We start from the raw sequence: 19,018 nt of genomic DNA on the forward strand, positions 1-19,018 counted from the left end.
ATATATATATATATACTGAAATAGATCTTAGACACTCAAAAGACATTATTGTAAATGGATTGATGAGATCATAAAAGACTGCTATGAATAGTGACAGCAGCCACCATAAGATTATAACACTATTTCACAGATATTGCAAAGGTGAATGTTCTGTTGAATGGGATATTATTTTTTGACTTTCTTGTGTCAAAATTTATAGATCAACTTTTCTTCAGATAATGTCATTTTTGTATATATCTTACAAGAAAAGATGAAAGAAGATTAAAAATCACCAAATATCTTACGAGCATTTCTTTTCAGCCTTCTGTCAGTGGTACTATGTTACAAGGGCACCTGTTTTCACTGTCCAATAATGTTCACTTAACACATGGTCACTTAGTACCCAACATTTCATAACAGCTTTCCAGTTATGGTTGGTTGGTTGTTTGGAGAGAGAGACCAAACAGCGAGGTTATCGGTCTCGTAGGAGTAGGGAGGGATGGGGAAGGATGTTGGCCGTGCCCTTTCAAAGGAACCATCCCGGCATTTGCCTCTAGCGATTTAGGGAAATCACGAAAAACCTAATTCAGGATGGCCAGACACAGGATTGAACTGTCGTCCTTCCGAATGCGGGTCCAGTGTGCTAACCACTGCACCACCTCGCTTGGTCTTTCCAGTTATGTTTATACTTTGTGTTTTTAGACATTTTTACAGTGTTATGGCTACTTCCACAGCTAAATATGAAGCCAGCTGTTACGATTTTTTAAAAATGATGATCTAGATCCTTTATGACATCACTGAGCTCCCCTTACGTCATCTTGTGAATCAAAGTGGCTGTGTTTTGAGAGAAATCTGTGTTTTTCTAACAGCATGGATTTTATTTACAGAGGAGAAATGAATTGAAACATTACATCACGCAGAATGAATTGCAGAGCATGTATTGGAGAAAATAACTCTTCCCTTTTTTCCATTAAGACATACATTATTGTTTACACTGGGAATCATAGAGAAATAACAAAAATTAGTATGGTTGGTGAGCCACGTTCAAGTCAAGCACACAGTGTTTTCCATTTATCCACACACTGAGGATACACAAACACATAGTACAGCAACTGAATGGGGTCTAGTCCAGATTTCCTTCAATCGAAACACAAGAAAATGCCTTTTTTATGGGGAGACTAAATGAACTCCTCCTTGAAATAATTCCTACAAACTGAAGTCTATTATTTGATCACAATACTATTGATCACTTTATAAGAACAGCAGAATATGCACCCAATCACACAATGATACTGTGCTGTAAATACCACACTATTATCAGGCGGTGCTGTCAAATGTTTTGTGATACCTAATATTTAATGAAAAATGCAAGATTATAGGTAACAGATAAAGTTCAAAAAATAGAGCTACTATGGGAATTTCAACATTAGTTTCAAATTCAATGGTATCAAAATAACAAAATATAACACATTTCATTTCCACAAATATTTTATATTAAAAAGTGTAATGGGAGATTTTAATGTGCTAGTAGCACAAACACTGAAGAAAAATTTTACAGCAGGAAAATCTGGATACATACCAGACACGACAATGACCATACTAAGAATAATTTGCCGACAACATGTTCGTTCTTACTTCCAAAGAAAAGCAGAAAGTCTCAGCAAGCACCAAATGAGACTAAATATTCAGTTCACCATATTTTATCAAACAATGAATTTTTATGCATTGTGCCAGTCTGAAACAACATTTTTAAGTGATCATAGAATCTTATAAAGCAGAGTAAAAAACAGATACAAAGCTAGAAATATGCAGACTTGTCAGGTAGGGAGTAAAAAACATGGAATTTGATAATTCATTTAACATCAGAGAGATAGACTAAGTTAAGCAGCAAATTTAGTACATTAGATGATGAAGGATATATAGACATAGATGTTATTTGGGTCTAGACACTGTACATTGCCTACGGGGAACATCCATCCTAGCTGTTTACAATCCTGCTTTTTTGACACTGAGCCATACAGATGTGATAAAAGTGTATTGGGCAGCTTGTAAGGTGGTCATGAAAAACTAGATATCATAAAATGCGGATGATGTAAATTTGATAGCAGACATGGCTATGGATTGAAGACTGAAGAAAAATTGACATTTTAAAAAGCAACTATATCCTAAGTTATTTGCTTTTAAGACAGAGGAAATTTGGAAGATCATCGTGAAGTTAGGAGAGCATCAAAGAAAGCAACTGTGGCAGCAAAGTCACTCCTCTACAGTGAAGTCTGTGATAAACTCGAAACAACATATGGAAAGTGAAAAATCTACTGACTTGTAAAGCAGTGTCATACACAAACAACAGACACACAAAAAACTTTTGGCATAAACGATGAAGAAGGCATACTTAAATTTGCAATGAGAAGCTTCCACATGCTCTAATTACAGTATCAAGACCCGTGGAGGGACCCATGCACCATTCACCAAGAATGAAGTTGCAGAGGCATTGCATGACATGCAAAATAAGGCAATGAGGCCAGACAATCTACCTGAAGATCAGTGAAAATCAAAGCACTAGGATTCAACTGAATGGCCGAAAGATTTCTTCAGCAAAATTATCGAAGGCGGAAGGATCTCCGCTGATTAAACATATAGCACAACTGTACCCATTCGGAAGCAGAAGAGTAGCCCAGCTGAATGTAGGAACTATCACCAAATACATCGTCTACTACACTCAATGAAGGTCTTTGAAGGCATCATCAATAAAAAGTTACAACAAATAAACAGTCTCACCACCAATCAATTGGAATTCATGAACGGCTATGTGCTGACAGATGCTATTCACACTGCTCACCTAGTTATTGAAAAACACGAAGGTACCTATACTTTACCTTTCTCCACCTCGAAAAGGCCCTTGATTGTGTGCCACATGAATTGATTTGTCTGGTCTTGTGAGAGCATGGAGCACATGAGGAGCTAGTAAGGTGGATCAGATTTCTCTACCATGTCCTGAAGAACTGGATAATAACAGCTGCTGAACTATCAGGCGATTTTCTTGTTTCTCTAAGAGTACATCCATGATCTGCTCTGTCACCTCTTCATCACAGTCGTAGTTATGGGCACAATAGACCTGCAGAAAACTACACCCTGGGCATTACTGTAAGCTAATGATGTGCTGCTGGCCTCTAAAGGTAAGACTGGCCTGCAAGGTCAAGTCCAAACTTGATATGACCGCTTTACAGAAGTAAAGTAGGTCTATGATTCAGCATTAAAAAGATGCAGTATCTGATGACCAAACGACTCTGATACAATCAGAATCAATAGTGTTAACCTCCCAACAAGAACTTTCCAGTACCGAAGTTCAACAAAATTGCTGTTGATGAAAATCTCAGTGCAGACCTCTTGATTGAAACCTCAGCACAGACCTCTCCAGCTGCCTGAGCAGCACTGAATCTTATTAGGATCTGTGACTGACTTATCCTGTGACCAAATGATTCAAAACAGACAAGCCTAACGTACATTGATCTGTAGTAAGTATAATTGCACTGCATGGTACTGAACGCTGATCTTTAACAAAAGAATTGGAACAACAACTCGCTGGCAAACTCAGGTGGACATCTGAATTAACAGTGTATGATCAAGTCATAAAATAAGTTCATAATTTACATGTCGTGTCAATACTGGATAAAATGGGAGAAAGCCATCTATGATGATACACGCATGTTCTTAGAACAGATGCAACAACAGTGGCAAAGACTGTTTTTAGTTTAAGAGTACATGGTAAATGGACAGTAGGATGGAGTAGTCAGCGATGACTGCACGAACACCTCAAGATATCAGGCCTGTGCCCAGACCAGGCATGAGATCAGATAAAATGGCAACAGTGTCATGAACAGTATAAGAAGCTGCTGGTATGAAGAAAGCTGAAGAAATGGATATTTCAAATGAAACAACGCAGTATTAAAAAGGCAGCAACAGTTTCAAGGAAATGACAATAGCAATATATTTTTAGAATGTGCTGTATTAAATGATTATAATTTTTAATCCACTGAGAGGGTGTGAGAAGAAACATGGTTACTGCCTTGTAATTTTTTTTTCCTTCGTATTAATCAACTAGGATCTTAGAACTTCAAATCCTCCTCTTTGTTGTTTCCAATTTTTCCAGTACTACTCCATCTTCTCATCGTGTTGTCTTTTCCTATCTTCTGTCAAAGATGCTCCCTACTCTTTATTTCTTGTCTTGAAAGCACTCTAAATCTAGTACTATATTCTTAAAACAATCTTTTTATATTATTTTGATGCTTTGATATTGTTTCTTGTTAGTTGTTTTCTTATCTCTGTAACCAAGTTATTGTTGATTTCTTTATCCAGAAATACAGAAGATTTGTTTCATTAGCCTTTTCATTCATTCAATATATGTGCAAAAAAGATTAATCTTCGTCCTGCCATTACTTCTGATATTTTACCTATTTTTCATAGATCTCCTCGTTAACAATCATTTTCCAACCAACTATTGTCTGCATTGCACCACAGCCATCTTGCAAGTTCCTCTGTTCTGCCCGGCTTATAATTCTGTCATTTAGCATTAACACACACATAACATTCTGTTATTTTTCCTACCTATGCAAGTCTTGTTGCAGACACTTGTCAAATCATATGCCCCTTCTGTTTTAATACCTATTACATCCACTACAACTATTTTGATCCATTCTGTTGTATGGTTTCTCCCCTGCAATGTACCTCAATTTCATTTGATTTTCTTCCAAGAATTATTCACTGACTTTGGTTAAACAATTGAAAGTCCAGGATGAAAGAACAACAATATGGAAATGACAGGTTGCAACTCATCACTTAGAGGAGAGACAGAATCATAAACAGGCACAAAAAAAAGAACATTAGAGATATTTTCAGCTTTCAGACAAAGTCTTCCTCCTGAAGTAGAACTCAAACTTTCAAAATAACAACAGTTTACACTCGTGGCCACTACCATTGGACACTAAGGCCCAACTGTAACAGCGTCTGATGTGCAGAAATTTAGCTGGGATGGTAGCAGAGATAAAGAGATGATGTGGTGTGGGGGAGGTGTTAGCCTAGTAGAGATAGACAGGAGGACAGGGACCAGCAGAGGTTATCTCCAGGGGAGTTACAGGAATGGAGGATTATCATAGGGAGAGTTCCCACCTGCACAGTTCAGTAAGGCTGGTGGTGGTAGTGGAAAGAATTCACATGGCACAGAATATGAAGCAGTCATTAAAGTGAAGCACATCATGCTGAATGGCATGTTCAGTAACTGTGTGGTCCAGCTATCTCTCTGTCACAATTTAGTAGTGGACATCAATGTGGCAAGATAGGTTGTTAGTTTTCATGCCTACATAGAATGTGGCTCAGTGCTTAGCTAGGTTTGTAGATCACAGTGTTGATTTTAAGGTGGCCCTGCCTTTTGATGCCTGTGACAGGACTGCAGCACGTGGGTAGTGGGAGGGCATACGAGACATCTCTTGCATCTGGTCAACTGCAAGGATTCCTGGGTGGTGGCGTTTTATTAAACACCTATTTTTTTGTCATTGTTCTATGTTCTGGTTACACATCATTCTTTTTACTGTTGGTTAGTCCTAAATTTTTTCTGTCACTTTAGTAATTTGTACCTGGGATTCTTTAGTAATTTGTACCTGGGATTCACACAATCACCTTTTTTAGTTCTCAATTTTTTCTCTACAATTTTCTATTTTCTTTTGAAATGATGGCTCTGCTGGAGTCCTTTTTGTTTTAGATATGAGAAGTCATATTTTAACCTCATAGAGATAATGATCTGAATCAAATTCCCCATTTCTGGTCACTTTAACATCCATAATATCGTTTGAATTCCTTTTAGATGTGGTGATAAGATCCAGTTGAAATTCTTCTAGATTTAGATTTTGTGATACCCAGGCTTGGGCTTTTCTTGGTAATTATGTAGGGACGCCAGTTTTTAATGGAGAAATGTTACACATACTGATCAATCTTTCGCCATTTCTGTTTCTTCTGAAATGTGCTGGATATTCTCCTACAATATTCTTAACTTTCTTTTCATTTCAATTAGCACACTGACATCACTAAGAAGCATTTCAACACTTTTTAGGTATGGAGAGATTTCAGATCAAAAGGACTCCAAAACTGATTTACTTCCTGAAAATTTCTTCTGCTGTCTTCATTTATAAGGATATAGCTTTTATTCTTGCACTTTATAGTATGAACCAGATGAAACCAAATCTTGGAGAGAATTACATTTCATCAATTGTTGTTGTTGTGATCTTCAGTTCTGAGACTGGTTTGATGCAGCTCTCCATGCTACTCTATCCTGTGCAAGCTTCATCATCTCCCAGTACTTACTGCAACCTATGTCTGCCTGAATCTGCTTAGTGTATTTTTACCCTCCACACTGCCCTCCAATGCTAAATTTGTGATCCCTTGATGCCTCAGAACATGTCCTACCAACTGGTCCCTCCTTCTTGTCAAGTTGTGCCACAAACTCCTCTTCTCCCCAATTCTATTCAATACCTCCTCATTATTAGTTATGTGATCTACCCATCTAATCTTCAGCATTCTTCTGTAGCACCATGTTTCAAAAGCTTCTATTTCTTCCTGTCCAAACTATTTATCGTCCATGTTTCACTTCCATACATGGCTACACTCCATACAAATACTTTCAGAAACGACTTCCTGACACTTAAATCTATACTCAATGTTAACAAATTTCTCTTCTTCAGAAACACTTTTCTTGCCATTGCCAGTCTACATTTTATATCCTCTCTACTTTGACCATCATCAGTTATTTTGCTCCCCAAATAGCAAAACTCCTTTACTACTTTAAGTGTCTCATTTCTTAATCTAATTGCCTCAGCATCACCTTACTTAACTTGACTATATTCCATTATCCTCGTTTTGCTTTTGTTGATGTTCATCTTATATCCTCCTTTCAAGACACTGTCCATTCCGTTCAACTGCTCTTCCAAGTCCTTTGCCGTCTCTGACAGAATTACAATGTCATCGGCGAACCTCAACATTTTTATTTCTTCTCCATGGATTTTAATACCTACTCCGAATTTTTCTTTTGTTTCCTTTACTGCTTGCTCAATATACAGATTGAATAACATCGGGGAGAGGCTACAGCCCTGTCTCACTCCCTTCCCAACCACTGCTTCCCTTTCATGCCCCTCGACTCTCATAACTGCCATCTGCTTTCTGTAGAAATTGTAAATAGCCTTTCGCTCCCTGTATTTTACCCCTGCCACCTTTAGAATTTGAAAGAGAGTATTCCAGTCAACATTGTCAAAAGCTTTCGCTCCCTGTATTTTACCCCTGCCACCTTTAGAATTTGAAAGAGAGTATTCCAGTCAACATTGTCAAAAGCTTTCTCTAAGTCTACAAATGCTAGAAATGTAGGTTTGCCTTTCCTTAATCTTTCTTCTAAGATAAGTCGTAAGGTCAGTATTGCCTCACGTGTTCCAATATTTCTACGGAATACAAACTGACCTTCCCCAAGGTTGGCTTCTACTAGTTTTTCCATTCGTCTGTAAAGAATTCGCGTTAGTATTTTGCAGCTGTTGCTTATTAAACTGATTGTTCGGTAATTTTCACATCTGTCAACACCTGCTTTCTTTGGGATTGGAGTTATTATATTCTTCTTGAAGTCTGAGGGTATTTTGCCTGTCACACACATCTTGCTCACCAGATGGTAGAGTTTTGTCAGGACTGGCTCTCCCAATGCCGTCAGTAGTTCTAATGGAATGCTGTCTACTCCTGGGGTCTTGTTTCGACTCAGGTCTTTCAGTGCTCTGTCAAACTCTTCACGCAGTATTTTATCTCCCATTTCGCCTTCATCTACATTCTCTTCCATTTCCAGAATATTGTCCACAAGTACGTCACCCTTGTATAGACCCTCTATATGCTCCTTCCACCTTTCTGCTTTCCCTTCTTTGCTTAGAACTGGGTTTCCATCTGAGCTCTTGATATTCATACAATTGGTTCTCTTTTCTGCAAAGGTCTCTTTAATTTTCCTGTAGGCAGTATCTATCTTACCCCTAGTGAGATAACCCTCTACATCCTTACATTTGTCCTCTAGCCATCCCTGCTTAGCAATTTTGCACTTCCTGTCTATCTCATTTTCGATATGTTTGTATTCCTTTTACCTGCTTCATTTACTGTGTTTTTATATTTTCTCCTTTCATCAATTAAATTCAATATTTCTTCTGTTACCCAAGGATTTCTACTAGCCCTCATCTTTTTACCTACTTGATCCTCTGCTGACTTCACTACTCCATCCCTCAGAGCTGCCCATTCTTCTTCTACTGTACTTCTTTCCCCCATTTGTGACAATTGTTCCCTTATGCTCTCCCTAAAACTCTGTACAACCTCTGGTTTAATCAGTTTGTCCAGATCCCATCTCCTTAAATTCCCACCTTTTTGCGGTGTCTTCAGTTTTAATCTACAGTTCATAACCAACAGATTGTGGTCGGAGTCGACATCTGCCCCTGGAAATGTCTTACAATTTAATACCTGGTTCCTAAAGCTCTGTCTTACCATTATATAATCTGTCTGATACCGTCTAGTATTTCCAGGATTCTTCCATGTGTACAACCTTCTTTTATGATTCTTGAACCAAGTGTTAACTATGATTAAGTTATGCTCTGTGCAAAATTCTACCAGACAGCTTCCTCTTTCATTTCTTTCCCCCAATCCATACTCACCTACTATGTTTCCTTCTCTCCCTTTTCCTGCTCTTGAATTCCAGTCACCCATGACTATTAAATTAAATTTTCGTCTCCCTTCACTACCTGAATAATTTCTTTTATCTCATCATACACTTCATCAATTTCTTCATCATCTGCAGAGCTAGTTGGCATATAAACTTGTACTATTGTAGTATGTGTGGGCTTCGTGTCTATCTTGGCCACAATAATGCGTTCACTATGCTGTTTGTAGTAGCTTACCCGCACTCCTTTTTTTAAATTCATTATTAAAGCTACTCCTGCATTACCCCTATTTGATTTTGTTCCTCCTGCCACCGAACTTCACTAATTCCCACTACATCTAACTTTAACCTATCCATTTCCCTTTTTAAGTTTTCTAACCTACTGCCCGATTAAGGAATCTGACATTCCACGCTCCGATTCGCAGAACGCCAGTTTTCTTTCTCCTGATAACGACGTCCTCTTGAGTAGTCCCCGCCCGTAGATCCGAATGGGGGACTATTTCCGGAATATTTTACCCAAGAGGACGCCATCATCAATTATGATAGTAAATATAAATGTCATATGGTATTGTTGGCTGGTATATCCCAGGGAGTGGGTACAATTTCCTAACTGAAAGTGTGTTCTTCATCTGAGCACAGTGGCCTCTTTCTTCATTGATTGGGAGAGTTGTGTCGCACGTGTGCGTGTGTTGTATGAAGCTGATAAGAGAAGGGTGATGGTGAAATCCTGTGCCAACAAATAGCTTACTCCTTTTGAACAGCACCGCTATTCCTGCCATCCCGGGGGAAAAAAAAAGCTTTACCAGCTGTGCACTGTCTTTCTTCTCAATAGCGATTGCATTTCATACAGGAAACTTTTACCTTATAGAAATTTACACCAACAGGCACTTCACAAGAGAAATCAAGAAGCATTGCCAACTGATGAACAGCATACTGTAGTCGAAACAAAATACATTTCACAATCTGACTGCTTACAGTGCCATATATTCTCCTTGTGGCAGAAAGTGGAACTATTAATACTCTGCAAGCTCAATAGTTAATGAACATACCCACAATGTTTCAGGGCGCTGCTATGTATGCACCTCACACTGAGGCCCTCTGAGGACCATCAATTTATAACAATTTATAACCACTTGGTACTAAACCCAAATAAATGCCATAGAAATTATGGGCAATTTCAAAAGATGTGATGATATAATATGCATGATTTTGATACAATAAACAATTCTGTGGTGTTTTCAGCCAGAGGTCATACCATCAAAGTTAGGTGAGCAGACAGCACCACAAATATTTGAATTAAGCACAACTAGGGCCTGGGGTATTAGCTAACATGCAGATGGTAAAATACCCCAAAGTCAGGCCTATATACCGTGATAGGAACGTATTCACAATCTGGCTCCTGACCCTCAGACAGCCAAGCTGCATTAGCCTTTAGTAACACAGCATGTAACAGTAATTTCAGTAATCTTATAACTTCAAGGAATCTATCACTAAACTAAAGAACACTGGACAGTAACTTTTTGGGCATCCAATCAAAATGAAAATTTCATTTTTGTGCTTCTAACAGTCTACACCAGGCAGTATGAACAGTGGTTTTTGTCTGTGCCTGTTATTTGGACTTTGCCCAGGTTGTGAAGGATGGTTGGTATCAAATCTCTATGTACAGATGTTAGCAGTCCGTTAAACCATAAAATACAACAGTCTAACACTACGAGATATGTATCACATAACTCCAAAGGACGCAAACAGATTTCACAAAGACATAACTGTTATTCTCTTTTTATATTTTCCAATGACATTATTAATGTGTTTCCATTACAGATATGAAAAGAAATTCTCATAATGTAATCTCCCCACCTCCTTAGTTCCAGTTGGTAATCCTGTCACACCCTGTGATGGTAGTGCTTTAACGTTGTCGGGCAGCTTTCGCGTGCAACGTTGACAGCAGTTGAAATCATTGGAGGTGTAGCCACAGTAGTGGCACAGTGCCAGCATTCCATCCACATATTTGGGCTCCTTCACAAACAATGATTTTTAAGAAATAGAGAGATATGTTCCATATTTAGTGATAACAAGATGTCAATGAGCTTAGCTAAAGTATTTATCTAAAGTAAATGAAAATGTTGCAATCAGAAGGTAAATTGTTTTGAACACATATCAGTAAAACAAATGTACTGACATTTACATATCAAGTACTGAAAATTAATCAATCATGCAAGTTTTCTCACAACACCTAAAATGTTATAAACATTATGTAATGAAGCTGTGTGAAACATTTTTATAGATGCTCTGACAACTACCATGTGTGAATAATATTGTTCTTATCCTACGTGTCTGATCTGCAGCTTTCCTGGCATGAAAAATGCTGAATAGATGATGTAATATCTATTTCATATCTGAAATAGTTGTGATCTTCAGTCTGAAGACTGATTTGGTGCAGCTATCCACGTCAATTTATTCTGTGTCAGCCTCATTGCTACCTCCAATCTACAACCATTTAAACTTTCTTACTGTAGCCAAGACTTTGTCTCTCTTACAATTTTCATCCCTCACTTCTCTCCACTGCATAACTGACGAAATTGTTACCTGCCAGGTCTGTAATATAAATAAAAAGAACAGCAATGGTCCTAACGTACTTCACTGGAGCACATCTGAAGTTACTTCCACTGCTGTGTCCTCCCTATCAAGAAACCGCAATTAAGGCCACAAAGTTTGTTCATATCCCACGTTAGCACACTTTTGTTAATAAATGGTGGTATGATATCAAGATAAATGCTCTTCAAATGTCAATAAATAGTTGACACATCTGAGTGTCTTTATCCATGGCTTTCAAGGTGTCAGTGAGAAAAGCGTAAGTTGAGTTTCCCATGACCAATGTTTTCAGAACCCACATCGGTCAGCACAGAGGACAACATTCTGTTCGGGATACCTCAGTATGACTGAGCTCAGAACATAATTTTGGATTCTACTACAGATGGAAACCAATAAGATTGGATGGTAGTTTTTGGTCACTTCTGCTGTGCTTCATGTGGATAGGTATGACCTGTGCTTCCTGAATAAAATGGGAGATAACTCTTGATACAAATTCTGCACAGAACATGACAAGGATGACATCAGGCCTTTGAGCGTTGTTCAATTTTAGTGATTTTAGCTGTTTCTCAATGCCAGTGACTAATATCTACACTGTACAACAAAATTAAAGCACCATTTTTCCGAAACATCGTAGCTGCCTCTCACTGCAATGTATAAGTTTGAAATTTGGTTTTAAGGCACCTACAACCTTCCTCTGTAGTGGTGCACCCTGTGACATTACCCTTGGGCCCAGCAACACCTCAAACAGCAAGGTGTTGACACACATGAAAAAAGCCCACAGCTCAAAAGTTCATTTCAGACTGACACCAAATTTCACCACAATTCTGCCCAACGCTGCTGTAGATGTGGCACATGATGAGAAGGTTGTCACAGGCTCTCTTACCCCCATATCACCAATTTTTTGCCATCTCTGCAATAGATGTTACTATTGACACAGAGCACTGAAATCATGTAGTTTTCTTATAGGTGGCCGATGAAAATATTCAGACACATCACCACTCACAATTGACACAAAACGGCCTCAGGGGGTGACAATAGGGCATTAATGAAACCACCCCTTCCCCGGGGTCATTGAGTCTTTCATAGACGAAAACCGTTCACAGTGCAATGGGCAACAGGAAGATGTTTGTGACATTCTTTGACACTGCTGACACCCCAGACATTTCAACCGTTCTCTAATGACATTCTGGGGCTGTATCACCATTTAAACTGATTGCACCCTTTTCGGGTGGAGTATGACTGCATCTTTTGCTCTTGTGTAGAGGTTGGAAAGACTAGGGAGCATTCAAAACCATGCGGTGAAAGCTGCATGTGATCCAAAGCAATAACGGGTACTTCAGCTTTTTCATCCCTCCTGTTTTCCACCCTCCTATAGAGTGATCACGTGGGATTGCAACATTAACATGGGTGTGAATAAAACAGCAAAGGGTCCCCAAGACACTCCAGTTTGGGAACACACACAGTGCCATCCGCTCAACTTTGTTGAGCACATTAGAAATATAGCTGTCAGAAATTTCAACACCCAATTAGGCTGATGGTTAGGGAACCCCTTGACCCCTTGGGTGCAGTCTGCTTATCACTAGGCGCCAGAGCAGATGCAAGGCTAAATTAGTCAGTACCTAAAACTACCTCTTGGCCTAAAAAAGCCATGTGCACTCCACACGTACTCTGCTACATGAGTAGTTGCTTCCTTTGTGTAGTGCATCCCTGACCTATCAAGGAGTGTGTTACAATTCTCCTCACAATAATGGAGATCCCGAAATGTGCAGTCAAGACCATAAACGAGGGCTGGAACCCTCCAGTCGACTCCAAACCAAAGGACCATGATACCGTGGGAACAATGCTGCAAATTGCAAGATCTGCTTGCACCTCACAAGGAACGCAACCAGCTTTCACCATTTCTACCAGCTGCCCATATGAACTCAGGGTGGCCTCAGAACACAAACAATAGACTCTAGTCACAACTTTCCGAGGACCGCACGCTGCATCCTCGGAAGCCACAGCCAGGCCACCTCCACATCTCTGATGAGGCCTCCTGACAGACATACTGAGTGCACACTGGCTTTCTTTCCAGCCATGACCGTTATTTCTGTAAGACATTCTGTCATACGCCTAATATTGGTGCTCCTGATAATGGGCAAAGAGCGTCCTTGTGTGACTGCTCAGACCCTGCTGAACGCGCTGCCACCTGCCCACTCCCCATGTGAATGGGCAACACCTGACAGCCAGCCTCCAAACCACCCCTCTGCTTAGAGCGAACATGTCATCAGCTGTCGCTCACCCTGCAGTGAGGGTGTATCCACAATATCGGGTACACTAGGAGGTGCCTTGGCAGCAGAGCCCATGGGTAATACAACTGAGGTGTCACATGCAACATGCCACATCCTCTGCCACAGCTACACACCAGGCACCAATCTGAAGACGGCCCATCATAACCAAAGGTGCCTTCAGCATGAACTGCGGGCAGCTCCTCCTACGTATGCATACAGTATCTATTCTAGCATGACTAAGTTACATAGAAAACTATAAATACACAGATACTTAAATATGCAGCTTGCTACCTTCCTGATGTGTCACAAATGGACAATGCCACCTTAACAATCAGTTTAGTTGGTCATTCAAAAGAAATGACAACAACCCTACAGGCTGTCCAGCTACACTTTACAGTCATAAAAACACAAGATTACACCTCTTAAACAGAAAAACCAGGTGCGGAATTTAAGAATTAGATTACTCAATGTTGCAGGTGCATAATGGGTGACAGTTGGAATCTGACTGATATACTGGTTGATGGCAGGGACTAGTGAAGATTGAGACTGAGGGAAGGGGTGGGGGAGATTAGGGAAACAAAGGATATGTTACAGAGTTCCCGTCAGTGCTCGCACAGTGAAGCAGTCAATGGAGTAAAGCACATGGTGTTAGCAGTATCTTCAGCAAATGGATGGTACAGCTGTCTCTTGGTAACAGTTTGATTGATGGCCATTAATGCATACAGACAGCTTCTTAGAGATCATGCCCATGTAGAATGTTGCACAGTTGCACTGATACATCACATGGCTCCTTTCACAAGTGGCCCTGCCTTTGATGGGATAGGAGATGCCTTGACAGGACTAGGAAAGCTCGTAGCTGGATGATGATGAAACAGGGCTTGCATCAAGGTCTATTGCAGAGATACGAGTCATGGGGGAAAAGGGTTGGGGGAAGGTGTGGAATAGGGGTTGTCAAGGATATTTGATAGGTTGGGTGGTTAACAGAATATCACTGTGGGAGAACAGTAGGGAGATATTTCTCATTTCAAGGCATCAGAAGTAGTTGAAACCATAGTGAAGAACGTGATTCAGTTGCTTGAGTCCTAAAAGGTACTGAATCACGAATGGGGTGCTCTAGTAGATATACGAGGAATGGTAAGTGCCTAGAGACACAAGGCACAGGAGGTTGTTTGTAGTTAAGGTTCAGAGGGTAATCTTGGCCGTTAAGGCCTCTTTGGGGCCCGTGGCACATTTAGAAAGGAATCTCTCATCACTACAGATGCAACAACCATGGCTGGTTAAGTTGTATGGTATGGAATAGGTGGTAGCTGTAGAAGTGGAGGTATTGTTGGCAGATAGTAAGTTTGATGTGGATGGTATTATTGATATAGCTATCATTGAAGTGGAGGCAGGGTGTATACGCGGACCAGGAAAAAAATTTCCGGATTTTTCTCGGATTTCCCCAGTAAAAAATACACTTTCTCCTGGGTGAAAACATACTTTTTTCGTGTTAAGTGACAATACATTTTCACTCGAAACTACAAAACTTGTCAATTCTTTGAATGGTTATGGTTTTATACACGGGTGTCGAATTTCCTGGCACTTCAGAAAATGAAACTCAAGGAAAAAGACACGTTTTGGAAATATCTTTGATGTGCAGCAACATGTATGCTGCGTATTTTCGTATTACGAAAGTATACATTGGAATTCCACCAAATGCTGCATGTTACTTTCCAAATCATTTAAATCGAGATTGCGATGCGCTTTTGTAAGCCAGTCATAGCTCATCATGTCATGTGATCTCGCCAGCCAATGACAGCTAATATTCAGAGCATAGGACACGTGATGTAGTCAGCCAACAGCAACATCACTGTTACGTAGCACGAACAGGGAAAGTTAATAGTTTACATAAACATACATAGTGTTGCTACAAGAAAAGCAAATCTTTCATATATAATATTGATCTCTAAGGTTAATAAGCTTCAAGAGAAGCTAAGCTTTCGCGTATAATGTTGATATTTTTTTCGTGTTTTACACTTTAAGATATATTACACAAATGTGCCAGTAAAATTTTTAATAATGACTTAAATGTCTGATCTTCAAGGTTCGAAATTCTTCTAAATGGCTCATTAAAGAGTTGATTTTCAAATGAGAGTCAAACGCTCTGTGATTTAAGAAATTCATGGTACATTCTTGCACATAGTTCAACTTACGTAAAAGGATATTTCTTTTCAAACCACCATTTGCAATATTTTCCTGCGACCTGTCAGAAATAGGTTCATTTCAGCAGTTGCCAGAGAGTGCAGATAACAGGCAACAACGCACTTTCACAGCTACCGTAACGTTGGAAGCCCGTATGTACGTACGTGTAAACACTGAAAGATCATACACTATGTCATATAAGAAACAAGACATCAGAGGATACTCCAAGAGCATGGAATTTCGTGAATCATACTAAAATGTGCACATTTAAATTGTATACTTTAAGTCCACATTCGTATGTCCAGATTCTCAATGAAGTATACCTCAACATGATATTAAGCTTTTCGGTGTGGTTTTCGGGATGTAAATTTTATTGGAGCATAAGTACTGTATTATATCATGTTTGGTTCTTTATTATGGCATAATGCCATATGTGCTAGAAGATGAAAATGTGCACTTGAAATGCAGCGAACAGCTGAAACTAGCCAGTACTGTGGAATTAAACATTTCATTTCAAATACATTGACTGCCTCTGTGGAAAAGGTTAATAAAAAGTCAAATTTCTTTAGCAAACAGACAAAAATAACTTCATTGTTCTGCAAGGCGATTAATGCTTGACAGTCAGAAAGGTGGAAATATAATAAAATCTGAAACTAACAACATATTTTAGCCTTCCGTAATTACGTGAATGTATTTTAATTCACTTGATAGCTCCCAGCCACAGATATCCGTTTTGTTTTCATTTGACGTGAGAGTAAACGAAGGGGAAACAGCAAAATCACTAAATGTAAACACAGGCACATGGAGACTACCCACTATAAATCAGACTGCTCTTCCCATCAGCCCTGGATCTGCGATATTTGCTAACCGGGTCAACATAAAAAAAAAATAATAATAATAATAATAATAATTAAAAAAAAACGAATTTTCAGAAATATGTTCATCTTCTTGTGCACATCTTTCTGAGAAGTCTGAAACATGAAAAAAATGTAAGACATGTTATTTGGTCTTAAGTGAGCTAAAGTGCAGTGCCACACCTCTTCATACAGCATGCTTCTATCGCACGTTACTGTATTTCGCTCTGTGGAATTGAAAAGTTTATATTTTGTAATGGATGCCATCTAACTATATTCAGGACAATGGAAATTGAAATGTCCTGTGGTGCCTGTCCTGCTCCCAATCGGCCGGTTTGACAGCCTGCCACTCTTTAAAAAAAATCTCCCAATTAATAGTGGATGGGATTATTTGTAATCGGGAGAACAAGAACTCTTTAGAAAATTGGCACTCTTTATTGCCTATTAGCTAACAACTGGCTGTTTTGTGTGACATAAAATTAAATATATGATACATAAAACCAATAAACACAAGAGACAAGCAAGAAAATACACATTTCTTCAATCCTTAGCTCCTAGCATTTTTTTCCTCTCTAATCTTGCTACAGCTTTACATGGCGCGCTTTCCTTTCTGCGACAGAATCTATTACCTCATCAAAGTCTGTCAACCATTTTGCTATATGAAAAATCAATATGTTGTTATCTAATACTGAAAAAGCTGTTAATACAGATAATACCCGAGACTGGTGTGGTTTCTTGATCTGATTACCTCTATTTTGTCACCGTCTGCTAGATATAACAAAATAGGCCTTTCTAATATTGCAGAACTTTGTTTTGGCACAAATGGTCATTTTTATAACAGGACATAATATAATTCGTGAAGTACCAATATCAAATGCCTATTAGGCCTACTACAAGCAGAAAGCTTTATGTTAGGAAATAGTTTCACATTTCATTCATACGCACCAGTTTCTCAAATATGAGATTGAAAAGTAGTATTACAAAATTTTTATATAAATTTGGAATTGCCTTATTCTTCCATAATTTGTTTGATGTCCCGGTTTCTTCTCATTCCTCGTTCTAACAAACAATCTGTAGCTATTCCTGCCATTGTAAAAATTTGTTCGCCAATTAACTTCACTAGCCCTTCCAGAATCACAGGTTTAGTTATCCCATAATTATTCTCTGGTTATGCGTTGTTCCATGTTCATACAACACGTTTTCCACGTTACTTCCAGAACAGAACTTAAGCGGCTGCTAGCTGGGGACTGTACAACTGGCCCTTACTAGTGTAGCGATCTGACCAAAAATTTTCTGTCAAAATTTCATTTTCTTGGATACACAGAGAAGATAATACGTAATCTTTCTCACTTGTTATTCCTTTATTTCCATTCCAGTAGTCTGAATCTATGGATTTCGCTAGTAATTATAAAAATGCTGATCTTTCGCAAACTCAGTCAACCACATAATCAGACAACGATTGGCATTCATCTGTTCGGCTTTACTCCGCTCAGCTCGTATAGCTCACCCTTTTGTCTGCGGAAAGTTTATTTCTAGATGTGACGAGGATTCTCCTGATAGAAATATCACGTACATTATGCACGCATTCAAAAATCAACTTACGATTCATTCAGAAATCAACATAAAATGTGTTAAAAAAACCAACAGGGATTCATTTCAAAATCATATGAATAACCGATAGACCAACATGTGCTGGATGCTAGGCACTTTGTGAAACAAGGTTTTTTCCCCTCAAGAAAATGAATTTGGTGCCCCCTCTTCCTGGTAGCATCTAGCTGCTTGCTGCAACTGCTTGCACATGCAACAGCCACATTCCTGCAGCCAGAAGCAGGAGAATCTACAACTCAAAATGCGACTCAACTCTGCATACGCATAAGCATGCTTATAACTGCTAAAACGAATCTAATGTAAACAGTTGTGGCTTCACGCTAATTTAAGTTATTTTCATTTTTTTCTCTCGTTTATGTTTTATTGTTGAAGTATTACTCTGCAGAAGTGTAATACAGTAATATCCTTTATAGAGTATTGGTCCTTACCAGACAAAAATTTAACAGAAAACTAAAACAATGAAAAATTTGCGGAATTCTAAAAAATTACCGGGTTATACCCAGTTTTCTCTGGGATGAAAAAATTCCGGGGTTTTTCCTGGATCTCCCGGGTAATATACACCCTGGGAGGTCAATATCAAAGAAGTGACTTGTTGGGCTGAGGAGGAATGGGTGAAGCAAACGAAAGAGTGTGTGTTGAGTTCCGACGAAGCAAGCTGGGATATTTTTACTTCCCCTCTTGTTTTGCCATCTGCTTCCTTCAAATTCATTTTTTCATTTTTGAACTAATTACCTTAACATATGTAAATATAATCTGCATTTCCAGAAAAGAGAAAGGTTGGCCCTCAGTTTTGAAGTAAATAACACCAGATCTAATTT

General features: G+C 39.0%; 1 protein-coding gene across 1 annotated transcript in view; it reads right to left on the reverse strand.

Annotated features, from left to right (window-relative positions):
* The window catches only part of LOC126101384 (sentrin-specific protease 6-like), a 193,981-nt gene that overhangs the window by 108,953 nt on the left and 66,010 nt on the right, over window positions 1-19,018 (reverse strand). The window contains exon 5 of the mRNA XM_049912050.1: window positions 10,553-10,711. Coding sequence (XP_049768007.1) covers window positions 10,553-10,711 — 159 coding nt within the window. The remainder of the gene's footprint in view (window positions 1-10,552; window positions 10,712-19,018) is intronic.

The sequence above is a fragment of the Schistocerca cancellata genome, chromosome 9 (genome assembly GCF_023864275.1).
Source record: "Schistocerca cancellata isolate TAMUIC-IGC-003103 chromosome 9, iqSchCanc2.1, whole genome shotgun sequence".
Lineage (NCBI taxonomy): Eukaryota > Metazoa > Arthropoda > Insecta > Orthoptera > Acrididae > Schistocerca > Schistocerca cancellata.